General features: G+C 56.4%; 1 protein-coding gene across 1 annotated transcript in view; it reads right to left on the bottom strand.

Moving 5' to 3' along the window:
• Window positions 1–13,101, bottom strand: part of LAMC3 (laminin subunit gamma 3) — a 57,116-nt gene extending 44,015 nt beyond the window's left edge. The window contains exons 1-2 of the mRNA XM_036913558.2: window positions 12,695–13,101; window positions 170–474 (exon numbers count right to left, since the gene is read on the bottom strand). Of these exons, the coding sequence (XP_036769453.2) occupies window positions 170–474; window positions 12,695–13,070 (681 nt within the window). The 5' untranslated portion in view covers window positions 13,071–13,101. The remainder of the gene's footprint in view (window positions 1–169; window positions 475–12,694) is intronic.
• Between the last annotated feature and the right edge of the window lie 1,172 nt (window positions 13,102–14,273).

Raw genomic sequence — 14,273 nt, 5'->3', positions numbered from 1 at the left:
GCGTCTACAAAAGACTTAGACACGATAAAGGTTTCTGTTGTTTAAGGTCTGAAAACCATGGGATCCTGTAGGCCCCATGTCCTGCCACTTTAGATTTTCCTGTTTCCCCCAATCCGGATGTCCCACCTACAGCCCGGGCCCAGCCCCAAAGGCCCTGCTCCTCCCTGACCTGCAGCACAGGGCTCTCCTCAAAGTTGTAGGCGCTGGGCCGGCCCTCCAGGGTGGAGAAGGCCACGTTGCCCCCACTCAGCGGCGAGATGTCACTGAACTCAGAGGTGCAGAAGGCCATGCGCTCATCCTCGCCGGGGCGCAAGTACTGGCCCTCGGGCCTGCCGTATGTCTTCTGGCAGGAGGCACTGTAGAACTGGTAGGGCTCCCACGGGCTGCCGGCATGGCTGCGCTTGTAGATGGCAAAGCTCTCAGGGCGACTGGTGTGGAACTTCAGTCTCACGTAGGTGATCTCGTATGCTTTCCCTGCAGCAGGAAGACATGGACCCATTTTACAGAAGGGAAGGGAGGGTCAGAACTCTGATCCAGGCAGAGCAGACGGCTGCATTGCGTAAACTGTGCTGGATGGAATGTGAGAGGCTGTCTGGAGAGCCGTGCTGGGATGCCACGATCGGTTAGTGATGCCTGTCAGGGGCACAGGAGGGGACGATGTGGTCGTGCTCCCTAGGTATCTGCCATTCCTGTTGAGGCCCACTTGTCTCCCTGCAGAGGAATCTGCATTGTAACCCGCTGACAGGCAGCCAGTTCTTTCTGCTCAATTATCTCCGGCAACGAGACACTGCCAGTCCTGAAGCCTGCTCCATTAGAAAGCTGTTTCTCTAACTACACCCCAGCAAGGGTGACCCACCTACACCTGTGGCCTCATACTCTCCCGGTGACGTCAGGCCCCTGGAGTCTCCCCGTTCCCAGCCCACTGACCCTAACGCTCTGCTCTGGACGCCTCCGTTCCTCCTGCTCCCATCTAATTTCTCTTCTGGTCCAAATTCTCAAGAGAAGTCTCCATCTGCTGGCCCCATGGGCTCACCTCCCAACTTAACTGCCAGTCCCCTGCAGTTCAGTGTCTCTGGGCCACTCAACAGAAACTGTGTTTGCAAAGCCACCTCATCAACAGCCCCTCGTGGCCACAGCTGGGGACCATGCCCGGCCTTCCTTTCTGGGCCAACGATCATTCCAGTCACATGGGAAGCCCCTCCGCCAGGCCCCCGCGCAGCCTCCCCACCTGGCTCTCTCTTCTGGGCTGCTCCTCCAGGCCCGCCTGGGTCCACTCCTGGACCCCCTCTGTTCATCCCCCTCCCCTGCGGCCTCTCCTTCCATCAGGTTCAGTGTGCACACCTCCCCCAAGCTGCCCACACCACGCAGGGGGATCTTCGAGCTTCAGGCACCTGCCCTGCCCTCCTCTCTGCCCAGCTGCCCCCACCATGCCCCAGGAGTGCCCACACAGTGAACCCAGATCCACCACAATTACCCAGAGCTGTACTGGGAGACTGGGCTGTGGGTTGGGAGCAGGGCAGGAGGTGGGGAAAGATTCCTACATCCTCACCTGCCCTTTTGGGGTGTCAACACGCAACGTCTACAAAGAGAAAAACCAAGACCCAGCAGTGCAAGCATCCTGCCGGAGGTAAAAGCCAACAGAACAAACAGCTCGGAGAGTGAGCACGGCTCCTCCTGGGGGGCTGGGCTGGGTGAGGGGGTGCTGCCGACCGCCCTGATTCTCGCTGAGGCGCTTGGAATTCTAAACTCAGTGATGGTGGTTTCAGTAACAAGAAGGACACAGAGGGTTGATTTGGAAATGTGATTTCCCCATCGCCTGAGGTGGGGCTCACGCCCCAACACTCACCTCCTCAGGACTCCACTCAGGTGCCCCTCCCACTGGAGGCTGACCCCACGTCCTCCCCCAGTCAGCAGAGGGGCCTCCTCCATGCAGCATAACACCTGAGTGCCAGAGTGGGTGACACCTGAGCATCATGCCCCATCTTTCCCTCTCACCTCATCACCAGAGAACTACCTGCCCCCACCCATCTGCACCCCTCGCTGGACCGAGCTCCTCAGACCAGCACTTGGCTTTTGTTTTTTAAACTTTGCCACCCCAGCGCCTAGCAAAATGCCCAGCGCCGGGCGGGCATCTCAGGTGTTCGTGCACATGTGAATGGATGAATGACCACGGAGGGAGCCCTTCCCCCAAGTCCCACCGTTAGCAGGAGACTCACATCCCTCGGCGTCTCCTCCCCCTTCCCACGGCTGCCTCTTCTCTGTGGCGCTCTGGCCCCGGCCCCAGGTGCCCCAGGAGGGCCGCCCTGCTGCTGCCACCTCTGCCACCATCCACAGTCTTCCCTACCTGCGGAGAAGAGATGACTTTAATCCTCTGTTTGACATTCTGGCCTAAGCAAGAGCTGAAACTATGAAACTCTCAGAAGAAAATACCGGAGCAAAGCCCTCTGAGATGTGACACCAAAAGCACAAATGACAAAATAAAAAACATGTAAGTTCGACTTCATCACAAGAAAGCGCTTTTGTGTTTTTAAAGACACCACTGAGAACATGAAAGGCCAGTCTACAGAATGGGAGAAAATATTTGCAAATCATATGGCTGATAAGGGATTTATCTAAAATATACAAAGAATCCTAACAACTCAATAATAAAAGAGAACTAACTCAATTAAAAAGCGTGCAAAGGATCTAAACAGACATTTCTGCAAAGAAGATACATAAGTGCCTAATAAACGCCGCTCCACATCATTCGCCATCAGGGAAATGCACATCAAAACCACAGTGACATGCCACTTCACTCTCTAAAGATGGAGATAATAAAGAAGACAGATAAAAAACAGTGTTGGCCAGGATGTGGAGAAACTAGAAGCCTCATCCCCGGCTGGCTGGGGATGTCAGATGGTGCAGCTGCTTTCGGAAACAGCCTGGCAGGTCCTCAAAACGTTAAACGTTGAACTACCATATGACCAGCAATCTCACTCCCAGGCACGTACCCAAGGGAACTGAAGACACGTGTCCACACAACAACTTGTACACATGCGGTACACACAGCGTGAACGAATGGTCACCACAGCATTACTCCTAGTAGCCCAAGAATGGAAACTACTCAACTGGTCATCAGCTGAAATGAATAAATAAAATGTGGTATATCACACAATGTAATTTGTTATTTGGCAAGAGAAAGGAATGAAGGGCTGATAAATGCTACCATGTGGACGAACCTGGATAATTATATGATCAATAGATGAAGCTAATCACAAAAGACTACGCATTGCCTGGTTCCACTTCCATGAAACACCATGAACAGGCAAACCCATGAAGCAAGTGGATTTGCAGTGGCCGGGGCCTGGGGGGCTGGGGTGGGGATCGGGGGGGGGTGACTGCTAACAGGTTCAGGGTTTCTCTTGGGGGCGATGAAAATGTGCAAAAACTGACTGTAGTAGGTACACAACTCTGCAGATACACTAAAAGCCACTGAACTGTGTGCTTTAAAGGGGTAAATTGCATGGTGGATTCTATCTCCATAAAGCTGCTATATGGATTTTTTAAAAATTGGGCCTCCTATGCATTGGGATGGCTATTTTAAAAGAACAGATAACAAGTGCTGTTGAGGATGTGGGGAGATCGGAACGCTTGTACACTGCTGGTGGGAATGTAAAATGGTGCAGCTACTGCAAAAATCTCGTGGCTCCTCAAAATACTAAAAATGCAACGACCGTATGATCCAACAATTCCATTTCCGGGTTTATGCCCGACAGAAATGAAAGGCGGGTATCGAAGAGAGATTTGTGCACCCGTGTTCACAGCAGCATTATTCACAATAGCCAAAAGGTGGAAGCAGCCCAAGTGCAGAGAAAATGTGGTCCATCCCTACAATGGAATATTATTCAGCCTTAAAAAGGACAGAAATTCTGACACCAGCCACCACATGGATGAACCTTGAGATGATGGTGGTGATGGTCATACAACTGGGTGGACGTACTTGGTGCCAGCGAACTGTCCGTTTTAAAATGGTCAAGGTGGTAAGTTTTATGTTATGTGTATTTTACCACAATGAAAGAAAAATTGGGGAAATATACAAATTGGCCCTTTGGGAAGGCCGTTTGGTGACAAGGATAAAGAGCCATGGAAATATCCCTTGCCTTTCGTAAGAGAATCCCATTTCTGGGAATGCTGACAATGACAGAATCCTACAGGCATCAAAATGTTCCTCAAGGCATTTTTTTATAAAAGGGGAAATACTGGAACCATAAAGGTTCAATAAGTTGTAGCACATGAATTCACGGGATGGTTGAGGCCATTCAAACAGCTGACAATGAGTGTGTAACACAAGGGGACAGCTTAGGTCAAATGTTGAACAGGAAAAGACACAAGATCATATGCTGAGCATCATCAAATTATATTGAACGATCCCTAAGGAACAGGCAGACAAACAAGACATCAAACAAATAAGTGGGGTGTCCTCAAGGCAGAGGACTTTGAGTGGCTTTTCTTCCCTTTCCAGTTGTTCTACATTTGCCCAATTCTTTTCTCACAGATCTTGTTCTAATTAAAAGACTGGTGACAACACACTGGGGAAAAAAAAAAAACACATTTAAAAAGCAACCGCCTTGCCATATTCTGTTTTAAAATGTTTTCCAAAGTTACGTTGCAGCACGATTTGGCACCCTGACTCCCAGTCCCTTAGAAGAAAGCAGAATGTAGCAAACAGAGTTGGTGTCGGGGGGCAGCCTGGTGGCTGCCTCTGTTCCGAGCAGGCTTCAGGCCTCGGAACCAGGCATGGACGTAGCCCAGATGTGCGTCCAGTAAGGATGCTGTGCGGAGGCTGCTGCGGGTCCACCAGCCGGAGTCCTCTGTAAACATCTAGCAGCCAGACACCTCGCGCGAGGAGACTTTGGAGCCACTTAAAAGGTAGCTGGTGGCTAGAAGCGTGATCGGAAAAAGGCAGTCACTGGGACTTCATGCAACGAGCGACATCACGCGCTAGGAAACATCGCGGCCTTTTCTCTTCCTTGCCAAGGCAGGAGGTGAAAGAAGACACAGGAACATCACAGAGGCACGGCAGGGACTTTCTGTTACAAGAGTTAATTAGTCGGGCCAAGAAGGCAACTTAATCCCAGCTTTGTGATGAAAAGGTTTCTGCCAAAGGCAACCGGAAGGCTGGGGAAGAAACCAGCCCCAGGATCTTCTAAACCCCGACTAGAATGAAATTTGCAGTCTCTACGCTTACGAGCTCCAAGTCGAGGCTTCAGGGTGACTGTTCCTATCCAGGGAGCTGGGCCAAAACGTCATCCCCACCTGCTGACTGGGGGCAACACTGCTTGGGCAATAGAGGTCTCCCCTACCAGCTGCCCAAAGTGCTAACCCCTCTGGCTGGAGTGCCCTTCCCTCCGCTCCTCACCTGGCCAGCTCCCACGGCTCCCTGCTCATCCCACTGGCTCGGGGACTGATCACACGCCCCAGCCTCAGCCCAGCATGGAACACCCTCTTCCTGCCCTCCCTGGTTGACAGCTCTTCACCCCGAGAGCTGTGGGTCTGGGTCCCCGGCTGGCACTCCCCCAGCCTCCCTGGTTGTCTTCATCCTATTCTGTAAAGAACTGCCCATCTCTCCCACTAGTCTGTGACCCCCTGTGACAGGGGCTGGGAATCCTTAGAGCTAAGCAGAGTGCCCGAAACACAGTAGGTGCTCAATAAATGCTTGCTGGGTGGGTAAAGGTGAAGCGTGATCTGTACCTTCAAGGAGTTTCTAGCCCAGTGAGTTGACAAGCAGGCCTGACACCACCACTGACACCGTCACTAGTGTGTCTATAAGGCATGATCCCTAATGAGTGTTTAATGACAGCCAGCATTCAGTGAGCACCTACTATGTGCTAGGTACCTCGCTAAGTGTGTCCCGGGCACTGTATGGCTGAGATCCCAAACTGTTCCATCACTGTGTGTGTTTTAATAACAAGGTGCCTGAGGCTCAGGCAGGAGAAAGGCAGTCACCCGATGTCATGCAGAAAACGGCTGAGTCTCTCCTGACTGCAGGCTCATCCGCCCCAAAGTCACCGCCCCGAGCTGGGAGAGCCTCTGTTCTGGGCGCTGTGGGTGCCTGAGATAAGGGGTTGTCCAGGGGGCCTGGAACCCACAGACTGCAGAGGCTGCCCCAGTGGGCCCCAGGGCACCAAGCCGTGTCCTCTCCAACCAGCTGGGTCATAAAGCCCGTCGGGAATGCCACCAGGGCAGCCATAAAGCGGGCCGGCCCACATCCGGCACTGACCAAGCAGAATGGGCTTGGAATGGAGCCTTATTTTGGGAAAATGGAAACAAAACAAAGCCCTTTAATTGGAGCCATCTGGGGAGCCGTGGGACTGGAGGGGTCAGGGTGGGGAGCCGAGCTGGGAATGCACGGGGAGGCTGCCCTGCCCACTGTTGCATTAGAGTGGTGGTGGGGGGACAGCTGCTCTGGGCCTGGGGGCGCACAGCAAGGCTCCTCAGCCCCACCACCTGGCCATCCACCGTTCCTGTCCTCCTCTCCTACCCTCGCTCTTGGCAATTTGGGGCACAGTGAATCCTGTGAGGAACTGGAGAATCCCCAAGAGCTCAGTGCCAGACACCGTGAAAGCCTGGCTCCGTCAGGCCTGGGCCCCTCACTGGCCTCATCTTTGGACCAAGAGTCTAAACCCCAAATACAGATTATGATTGTGAAGCCTGCAGTTTAACCTGGGGAGAGCACACAGTTTTCATCTGATTGATTATTGCCTAGGGCTTTGTGTTAAGAAAGATTCTGAGGTCCAGTCTGACTGGGACATGACTAGAAAGCAGAAAGTACAAGTTTGCAGAGACAGGGAGCGGGGCATTCAAGACCACCGCCCCAAAGCAGGGAACAGATGAGGGGCTGAGTGGAAATCATGGAATCATGGAGAGGAGGGCAAGCAGACCATTCCAGGAATGACCTAGTGATCTGGTAAATGCCGAAATCAAAGGCCTGCGGAGGGAAAAACCACAGCTGACTCCTAAGTTTCTTTGGTGCATGGACAGATGGGATGGGTGACTCTACTTTTTAATTTTAAACACACATAGCATGAGATTTACCATTCACCTGTAGTAAGCACGTTCACACTGTGTGACCAGCAATGCTATCCAGCCTCTAGGATTCTCTCTGTCCTCCTGAACTGAAACTGTCCCCATTAAACACTAGCTCCCCGCTCCCCCCAGCCCCAGCCCCTGCCGCCCACCATCTCCTTTCCGTCTCAGAATTTCACTGCTCTAGAGACCTCATGGACGTGGCGTCCCTCATACGGTGCGTGTCTTCCTGTGACTGGCTTATGTCACAGCATAACGTCCCCGAGGCTCACCTGTGTGGTAGCCCATGTCAGAATCTCTCAAGATGGAGTAACATTCCACTGCATGTGTACCTTTTGTTCATTCATTCATCTGTCATTGGACAGTTGGGGTGCTTCCACTCTTCGGCTATTGTGAATAACATTGCTGCTAATGAGGGTGCCTTTCCTCTTGGGCCCTAAGTTTATGACATCCAAGCAGGATGTTTGGGAGGATGCTCAAATTATCCAATCAAGGGCTCAGGTGGGAGACTGGGAGACAGGTGCAGGTGGCATCCCAAACATCACCCATGACCCCAACAGGCAAAGCCAGGGCATGAGACGGGGAGAGGGAGTGCCTGGTGGCAGGACTGCCTGCAGATGAGGGAGGCAGGGTAAGCAGCCGGAGCCCGCGGTGAGCAGCAGCCGGCAGGGCCAGAGGGAGGTTGGGGCCCTTACAGATGCCACAGCTTAGGAGTTTGGGGTGCATGTGGAAGGCTGGGGAGTCACTCGTTCCAGCATTCACTCACCCACTCCCTTGTTCCCAGTGAGGAAACAGGGCATAGCCGCGACCTGCTGGGCTTCACATCCCAGCTCCACCACTTCAGCACTCTGTGGCCTTGGGCAGAACACCTACCCTCCCTTGGAATTAACTAGGCAAGTGACTTGAACGCACAGCCTCTGTTTCCCCATTTGCAAAACGGGCATAACAATAATAGGGCTTAGTGAGTAAATGCCTGCCAAGCCCTCAGAACAGTCCCAGACATGCAGCATACACATAACTAAATGTCAGTTGTCATTCCATTCATTCATCCACCCAACATTTACTGAGCACCCCTGGGCAGGGGGCCCTGTGCTGGGTGCCAGGATACAGCTGTGAAAACAGGCTTTCCCTCTGCGGCTAAGAGCTGGTGATCCGCACAAACAAACCAAAACCTCAGGGCAGCGATGCAGACTGGAGCGGGGTGGAGGGGGTGCCTCCAAGAGCACAATCCTGGGGGGCTTCCTGGAGGAGCGCACCTCCAAGCTGAGTGGGGCAGACAGCAGTTTGTCTACTGCTGCATCCCCAGGGACTGGCACTGTAGACACTCCAATGTTCTGTTGACAAATGAGATGTGGGTTGCCCGGACGATGGGAAGAGAAAGTATGGCGGGCAGCTGTGACAGTATCGCAAAGACTGGGAGGAAAGAGAGAAGGCTGGCCCGTCCAGGCCCTGCGAAGGGCGGCTGGCTGCAGCAGGAGCCGGAGGTGGGGTGGGGCGAGGCCGAGGCTGGGAGGCTGACGGGAGGCTGCAGCATCCCTCCTGGGCTTTGGAACTTCCCACTCCTGCAACTCCTGAGCCAGTCCGCAGAAGCCCTAGGAGGGGAAGCCGGACCCGGGGGCCGCTGCTCCTGTGGGTGGACGCTAACTAGGGCCGCTGCCTTGGCCCCTGACCTGCCTGGGGGCCAGCGTTCCAGCCAGAACCCCCAGGGAGAAGGAAGGAGGACTTGGCCCTCAGTGCTGGGCCCAGCCAACGCAAACACGGCCGCCCACTCGGCAGGAAGACGCAGTGCAGCCAAAGCTTGGGAGACCCGGCTGGCCCCAGGGCTCCTCAGGGGCCTCCTGATGTGCAGCCCCAACCAGGGCCAGGCCCACCGTCTCCTCTCCCTCCACTCTAGCCATCCAGGCCCCGCGAGTCTGTGAGTGCACACAGTGGCTTCCTGGCTCCCCCATGAACCTGAAATGTCCTTTGCTTTTCTGTTAAGTCCTTGCCACCCTTCAGATCCTGGGAAGCCCAGCTTCCCCTGTGTGCACTCCCAGAGCACATTCTTGTCCTTCCTGAGCCCATCTGGCTTCTGGTAGGCTGTACCCCAAAGCCAGCACAGTCAGGCTCAGCAAACCCCAAGACGACAGGACGATTTGCAGGAGAAACAAGCCTGCACCCAGGCAGACAGGACCTGAGGAGCGTGGGGAGGCAGGAGCCCACCCACCTGAGTCCCGCAACTGCCCCTGGCCCAGGAGCTCAGAACTCATCTGCTCTCTGATTGGGCACTTGAGGTCTTCCTGTCGTTCCAGGAGATTCTTAGGACTCCAAGAAAGTGTACAAGCAGGAAGGGAGATTCCCCACCTGGGCCAGAAGCCAAGGGTCAGACTGGCCTAACCTGAATGCTTACCATTCCCAAGTGCACTGCAGTTTGGGGAGGGTCCCCAGGTCTGCTATGTATTAGCTGTGTGACCCTGGGTAACTGATTTCATCCTCAGAGCCTCAGTTTCCCTGTCTACAGAAGAACAAATCATGCTGGGTTGGGGTGCTGGCTCAGTGGGGTTCTTAGCACCAAGTGAGAGCCTTGAATAGTATCTGCTACCCCTGATGACCATCCACGCCCCCCTCACCCACTCCCATCAGGCCCCAGTCTGCCTGCTTCCCCAGGCCTCAGGAGAAGGCTTGGAGCTGCCAGACCCTACTGCTGCCTTTCATCCCAGACAGGAAGGCTCAGTTTGGGGACTTCATCTCTGAGATTCGGAACAGATGTCTGCAAGCTCGCAGGGGGGCTGGGAAAGCAGCGACCTCCAGCCCCCACCGACCCTGACCGGCTGCCTCCCCCTCCCCTGCCCTTTACCCACTCCCTCCTGGAAACCGGGGCCAGAGCCCACACCCACGCCCACTCTCCCCCCCAACAAGCTGCCAGGGAAGGGGGACAGAGCCAGCAGGGATGGCCAGAGGGCCAGGAGGGCTCCCCAGCTAAACTCCGCCACTGCACAAGGCCTCCGCTGGGAACACCCCAACACCCCAGACCTCTTCTTCCTCCGATATTATGCAATCCATAGCTCAGTGTGGAGAAAACCAAAGTTGAGCGAAACCAAAAATGGGCCAAGTCTGGGGCTGCTGTGGGCCTCTGGCGCCCCTCTTGCATAAACAGGGCCCAGGTTCAGCATATCCTTGGGAGCCAGCATGGTGAGCATTTCTCAACCCCTTGGGTAGTGGCCACCCTCAGGGGAACCTCAGCTCTGGGCTGTTCTCAGCAGGGGTACGCTGGCCTGTCCCCCTTGACACAAGGTCACAGCTTGTGTAAGCACTTGGCTGACCTGGGCTCATGGAACCTGCATCACCGCCTAGGAGGTAGTGACCCTTTACAGGCAGGAACGCAGGGCGCGAGAGGTGCAGGCTTTTGCCCAGTGAGGGGCTGTGCCAGGCCAGAGCCCAAAGCCCCAGTCTGAGGTTTCTACCTTATTCTGTTTCCTGGAGCAAAATAGAACCCTGTGCTGGGCGCAGAAGCACAGGACGGAGAAGGGGACTTGTCACTTTCACTCATCCATGCATGCCTTCTCTCTTCATTCACCGTACCAGTACCTCCGGAGCCCCTTCTCCATGCTGGTGCCGGACCACGTGATGGAGAGAGCGCAGGCGCAGGGAAGGCGTGTGTGGGAACATGGGTCTGTGTGCGCTGTGTGAACATGAGTGGGTAAGAGTGGGAGTGTGTGCACATGTGGGCATGCGTGTGCATGTGCCTATGTCCACATATTAAGTGTGCCTGTGTGAGTGTGTGAGGTGTTGGCAGCATGCTCAGTGTGGCATCTCTGAGCCGCAGGTTCCCTGTTTAGGGAAGATAGACACCTGCACTGCTTCTAGAGGTTTCTGAAGAGTGGAACGAGGTCACACGGCTGACGTCCAAGGCCTAGCACCAGAGTGTTCATTAAATGGAGCTGCCCCCAAGTCCAAACACTTGGGAGCTTTCCCGCCCCCTCCCACCTTGTTTGTGTCTGGGCTGAGCCCCCTGCCCGCCCCTAGGTTCCATCAACACATGCAACCCATCAGCCAAACCCGCACCCTCTGTCATGAACAGCCTGTCTCCCCGGCAGCCCCCGCCCTGCCCCAGATTCCTTCCCCTGTGGCCTTGGGGTGCTGCCAGCCCCGTCCAGCCAGCTGCCCCAGCCTCCCTCCCCACACTGGTTTCCGGTCTCCAGCCTGGGAGAGAGACCCCACCCCACCAGGAAGCCCTACCTAGTGGTCCCGACAGGCCAGTGGAAGGCGTCAAAACCCTGGGAAGCTGAGCTTTGCAGAGCAGAGCCGCAGTCAGCACCGCCTCTGCTGAGGGGGCTCAGTGACCCTCCACCTCACTTCAATGTCACTTCCCAGCCCTCCCCAGGGTGCGGTCACCCAGGGCTGGGAAGAGCCAACCGTTGTTGGGTGGAGCTCATGTTGAGGAGTTTATGCTCTGATGTTGGGTATACGAGGATGTTCATATCCAGGATGTTATTTACCAGCTGTGTGTCTTTGGGCCAAACACATAACCTCTCTGAGCCTCAATGTTCTCATTTGAAAAATGGGGCTAGAGTCCCATAATCCCTTATCCAAACTGCTTGGCTCCAGATGTGTCTCAGAATTGAGAACTTATCAGGGGCGGAGAGATGATGCAGTCTTTATACCACGGATCGTGCTAACACCCCAGCCTGCTCTGGGACCACAAGCTGTGTGCTCAAGTGCGATTTCAATAGCCAAATGGATGATATTCACTCTGGGTAGGAGAAACAAGATCTATTAATAGCCTCCGGTCAGGTTTAGCAGCCAAAATGAGTTATAAAAACACTGAGTTTTCAAGGCTTTGGGAGATTCTGAACGCACGGATACGGGAGTGCAGATGGGGGGAAACAGCCCCTCCTTGAAAGGGTTGTGGAGGCTGCAACAGAAAGACGCCTAGCTCAACGCCGGGTACATCTGGGGGCCCAAGGAGGACCTGGACTGGGCTGCACTGGAGGGGGCTGGGGCATCCGCATTCCCCGAATGGCGGAGGGGCCGGGAGTGAAGGGCTGGGTCCAGGCTGGGGATTCCGACACCCAGGATCTGTGTGCTCCTGCGCCTTGGCGTGGGGTTGGGTGGAGGGAGGCGTGGGCAGAGCAGAGGCCACGGCACCCAGGCCGGCTACCCAACAGCAGGATGGCACCAGGCTCCTGCTCATGGGGCCAAACCTGCCCAGCGAACGGTGGTGGCTCCTGCCCTAAGAACATGCCCAGGACTGCAGAGCCTCGGGGATTCACTGAGGGCCCTGAAGTCGACCAGATGACCCAAGACTAGGAGCTTCTGCCCTGAAGGGTGGACTAGTCACCGCCTGGCGGGTCCCACAACAGCTCTGGGTCTACGATGGACAACCGTTCCCAGGCATTGTCGCTGCGCCCAGATCTGCTGCTCCGCGAAGGGCTCGCAGCAGGCTTCCGGCCCCCCCCGGCCCCAGAGGGGCACCCAACGGTAGTCCATCCTTGCAGCCAGAGGGGGGCACAGACGCCGTTCCCGAGGCCCCCCGCCCCGCACCTGGGTCCTACTGCCAACGCCCGGCGCCCCGCAGCTGCGGCCTCTTTGCCTCTGGCCCGCGACGGGGTGGGGCCGCGGTGGAGGCGGTGCCCGGGCCCGCGCTTACCGAGCCGGAGGGTGATGTTGACCGAGGCGGGGTACTGCACGCCGAAGGCCATGGACGGGCTCTGCCACCAGGTGCTGTCGTCCTGGCTGTGGAAGTCGGTGAGGTAGGAAGCGTTGTGGTGGCGCTCGGGGTCCGCGGCGTCGCAGCGCTGGCACTGCGCCCCCGCGCCCGGCGTGCCCACGTGCGGGCAGAAGTCCTCGGGCGGGCGGCCGCACGTGTGCGAGGCCTCGGCGCGCCGGCCGAACGCCGCGTTCTCGAACGTGGGCAGGCAGCGCTGCGGGCGCCCCGCGCCGTCGTAGCACGCGCCCATGCCCGCGCCGGCCGCCCGCGCCGCCAGCAGCGCCAGGCCCAGCAGGAGCGCCGCCGCCGCCGCCATCGCCCCGCGCTCCCGGCCCCGCGCGCCGGCTCTGCCGCCGGCTCGGCCGGGTGGGCGCCGGTCCCGCCTCCCCGGGCGGAGGGCGGGGCGACGGCGCGGTTCCCGCCCCCATCCCGGCCGGTGGGTCCCTCGGCGCTCACCCCCACCTGGTGGACGCGCCCGGGAGTGCCCGGCTTTGGGGTCAGCCCCCGCGGCCTGTCCCCGGCTGGCGTGGAGGGGGTGTGGCGGAGGCTCTAGCCTCTTTAAACCTCAGTGTCCTCATCTGTGAAGTGGAGTTGGTAACCATACCTGCTCATGACGCTGTTGTGAGGCTTCAGTGGCTGCTCATTACGTGGCAACTGCTCACCAGTGACTTTCAATACCAAGATAAAAGGGGACATGAGGGCCTTTCCTGGGTCTTTCCCATTGCACATCTCCTCTTAGCAACAAGGGCATCCCCTGAGCACTAAATCCCCGGCATTCAACCCTTCCTGTTGGACATACAAGCACTTGCCAAGTGCTTGGTCCAGAAAGAGCCCAGCATGGAATGAGTGCACCATAAGTTGCTGTCACTATAATGAAGACAAGTTACCCCACTCTCCGAGCTCTGGAGAGGGAGGGGGTGCACTAAGACCCAGCCCCGGGACTTTCCAAGGCTTGTTCTTGCCTGTTTCATAAGGCTGGGTTGTGGCCGTGTATTGACAGTCATTTGTTCCTCAGCAAACATGTACTGTTGCCTGCTGTGTACCCTACATTGTGCTGGGGCAGGGGCACCAATGTGGGTTAGACACCCTCTGCCCTCCCAGGGAGGGAGACATGCCCATGGATGTCCATGAATAGGCTGGTAGAATGTAACAGGTGGTGGTGCATGGGGGTGCGGGGAGGGGAGGAAGGCCAGTTCTGCTTGGAATTGGAGAGTGCTTCCCAGGGAGGAGATGAGGAAACCGAGTTGTAAAGGATGAGTAGGATAAAGGGGCGTCTTAGGCAGGAGGCACAGGGTGTACACAGGCTCAGAGGTGTGAATGGGTGGGGAAATTCTGGTGTGTGTCTGCAGCTGTGAGTTGGTCCTGGGGGTGAGGCTGGAGCAGGGAGCAGAGACCAGATGTTGTGGGGTGCTGGGCACTGTGGTCATGCACTGGGGCTTCGTTCCGCAGAGGGTCTGCAGGAGCTTGTGAGTTCATGGGGCAGGGATCTCGTGTGTCCCCTGGTGTCTCCAGGGCCTGC

The sequence above is a fragment of the Manis pentadactyla genome, chromosome 3 (assembly GCF_030020395.1).
Source record: "Manis pentadactyla isolate mManPen7 chromosome 3, mManPen7.hap1, whole genome shotgun sequence".
NCBI classification, from domain to species: domain Eukaryota; kingdom Metazoa; phylum Chordata; class Mammalia; order Pholidota; family Manidae; genus Manis; species Manis pentadactyla.
This window is presented reverse-complemented; position numbering and strand designations above follow the sequence as displayed.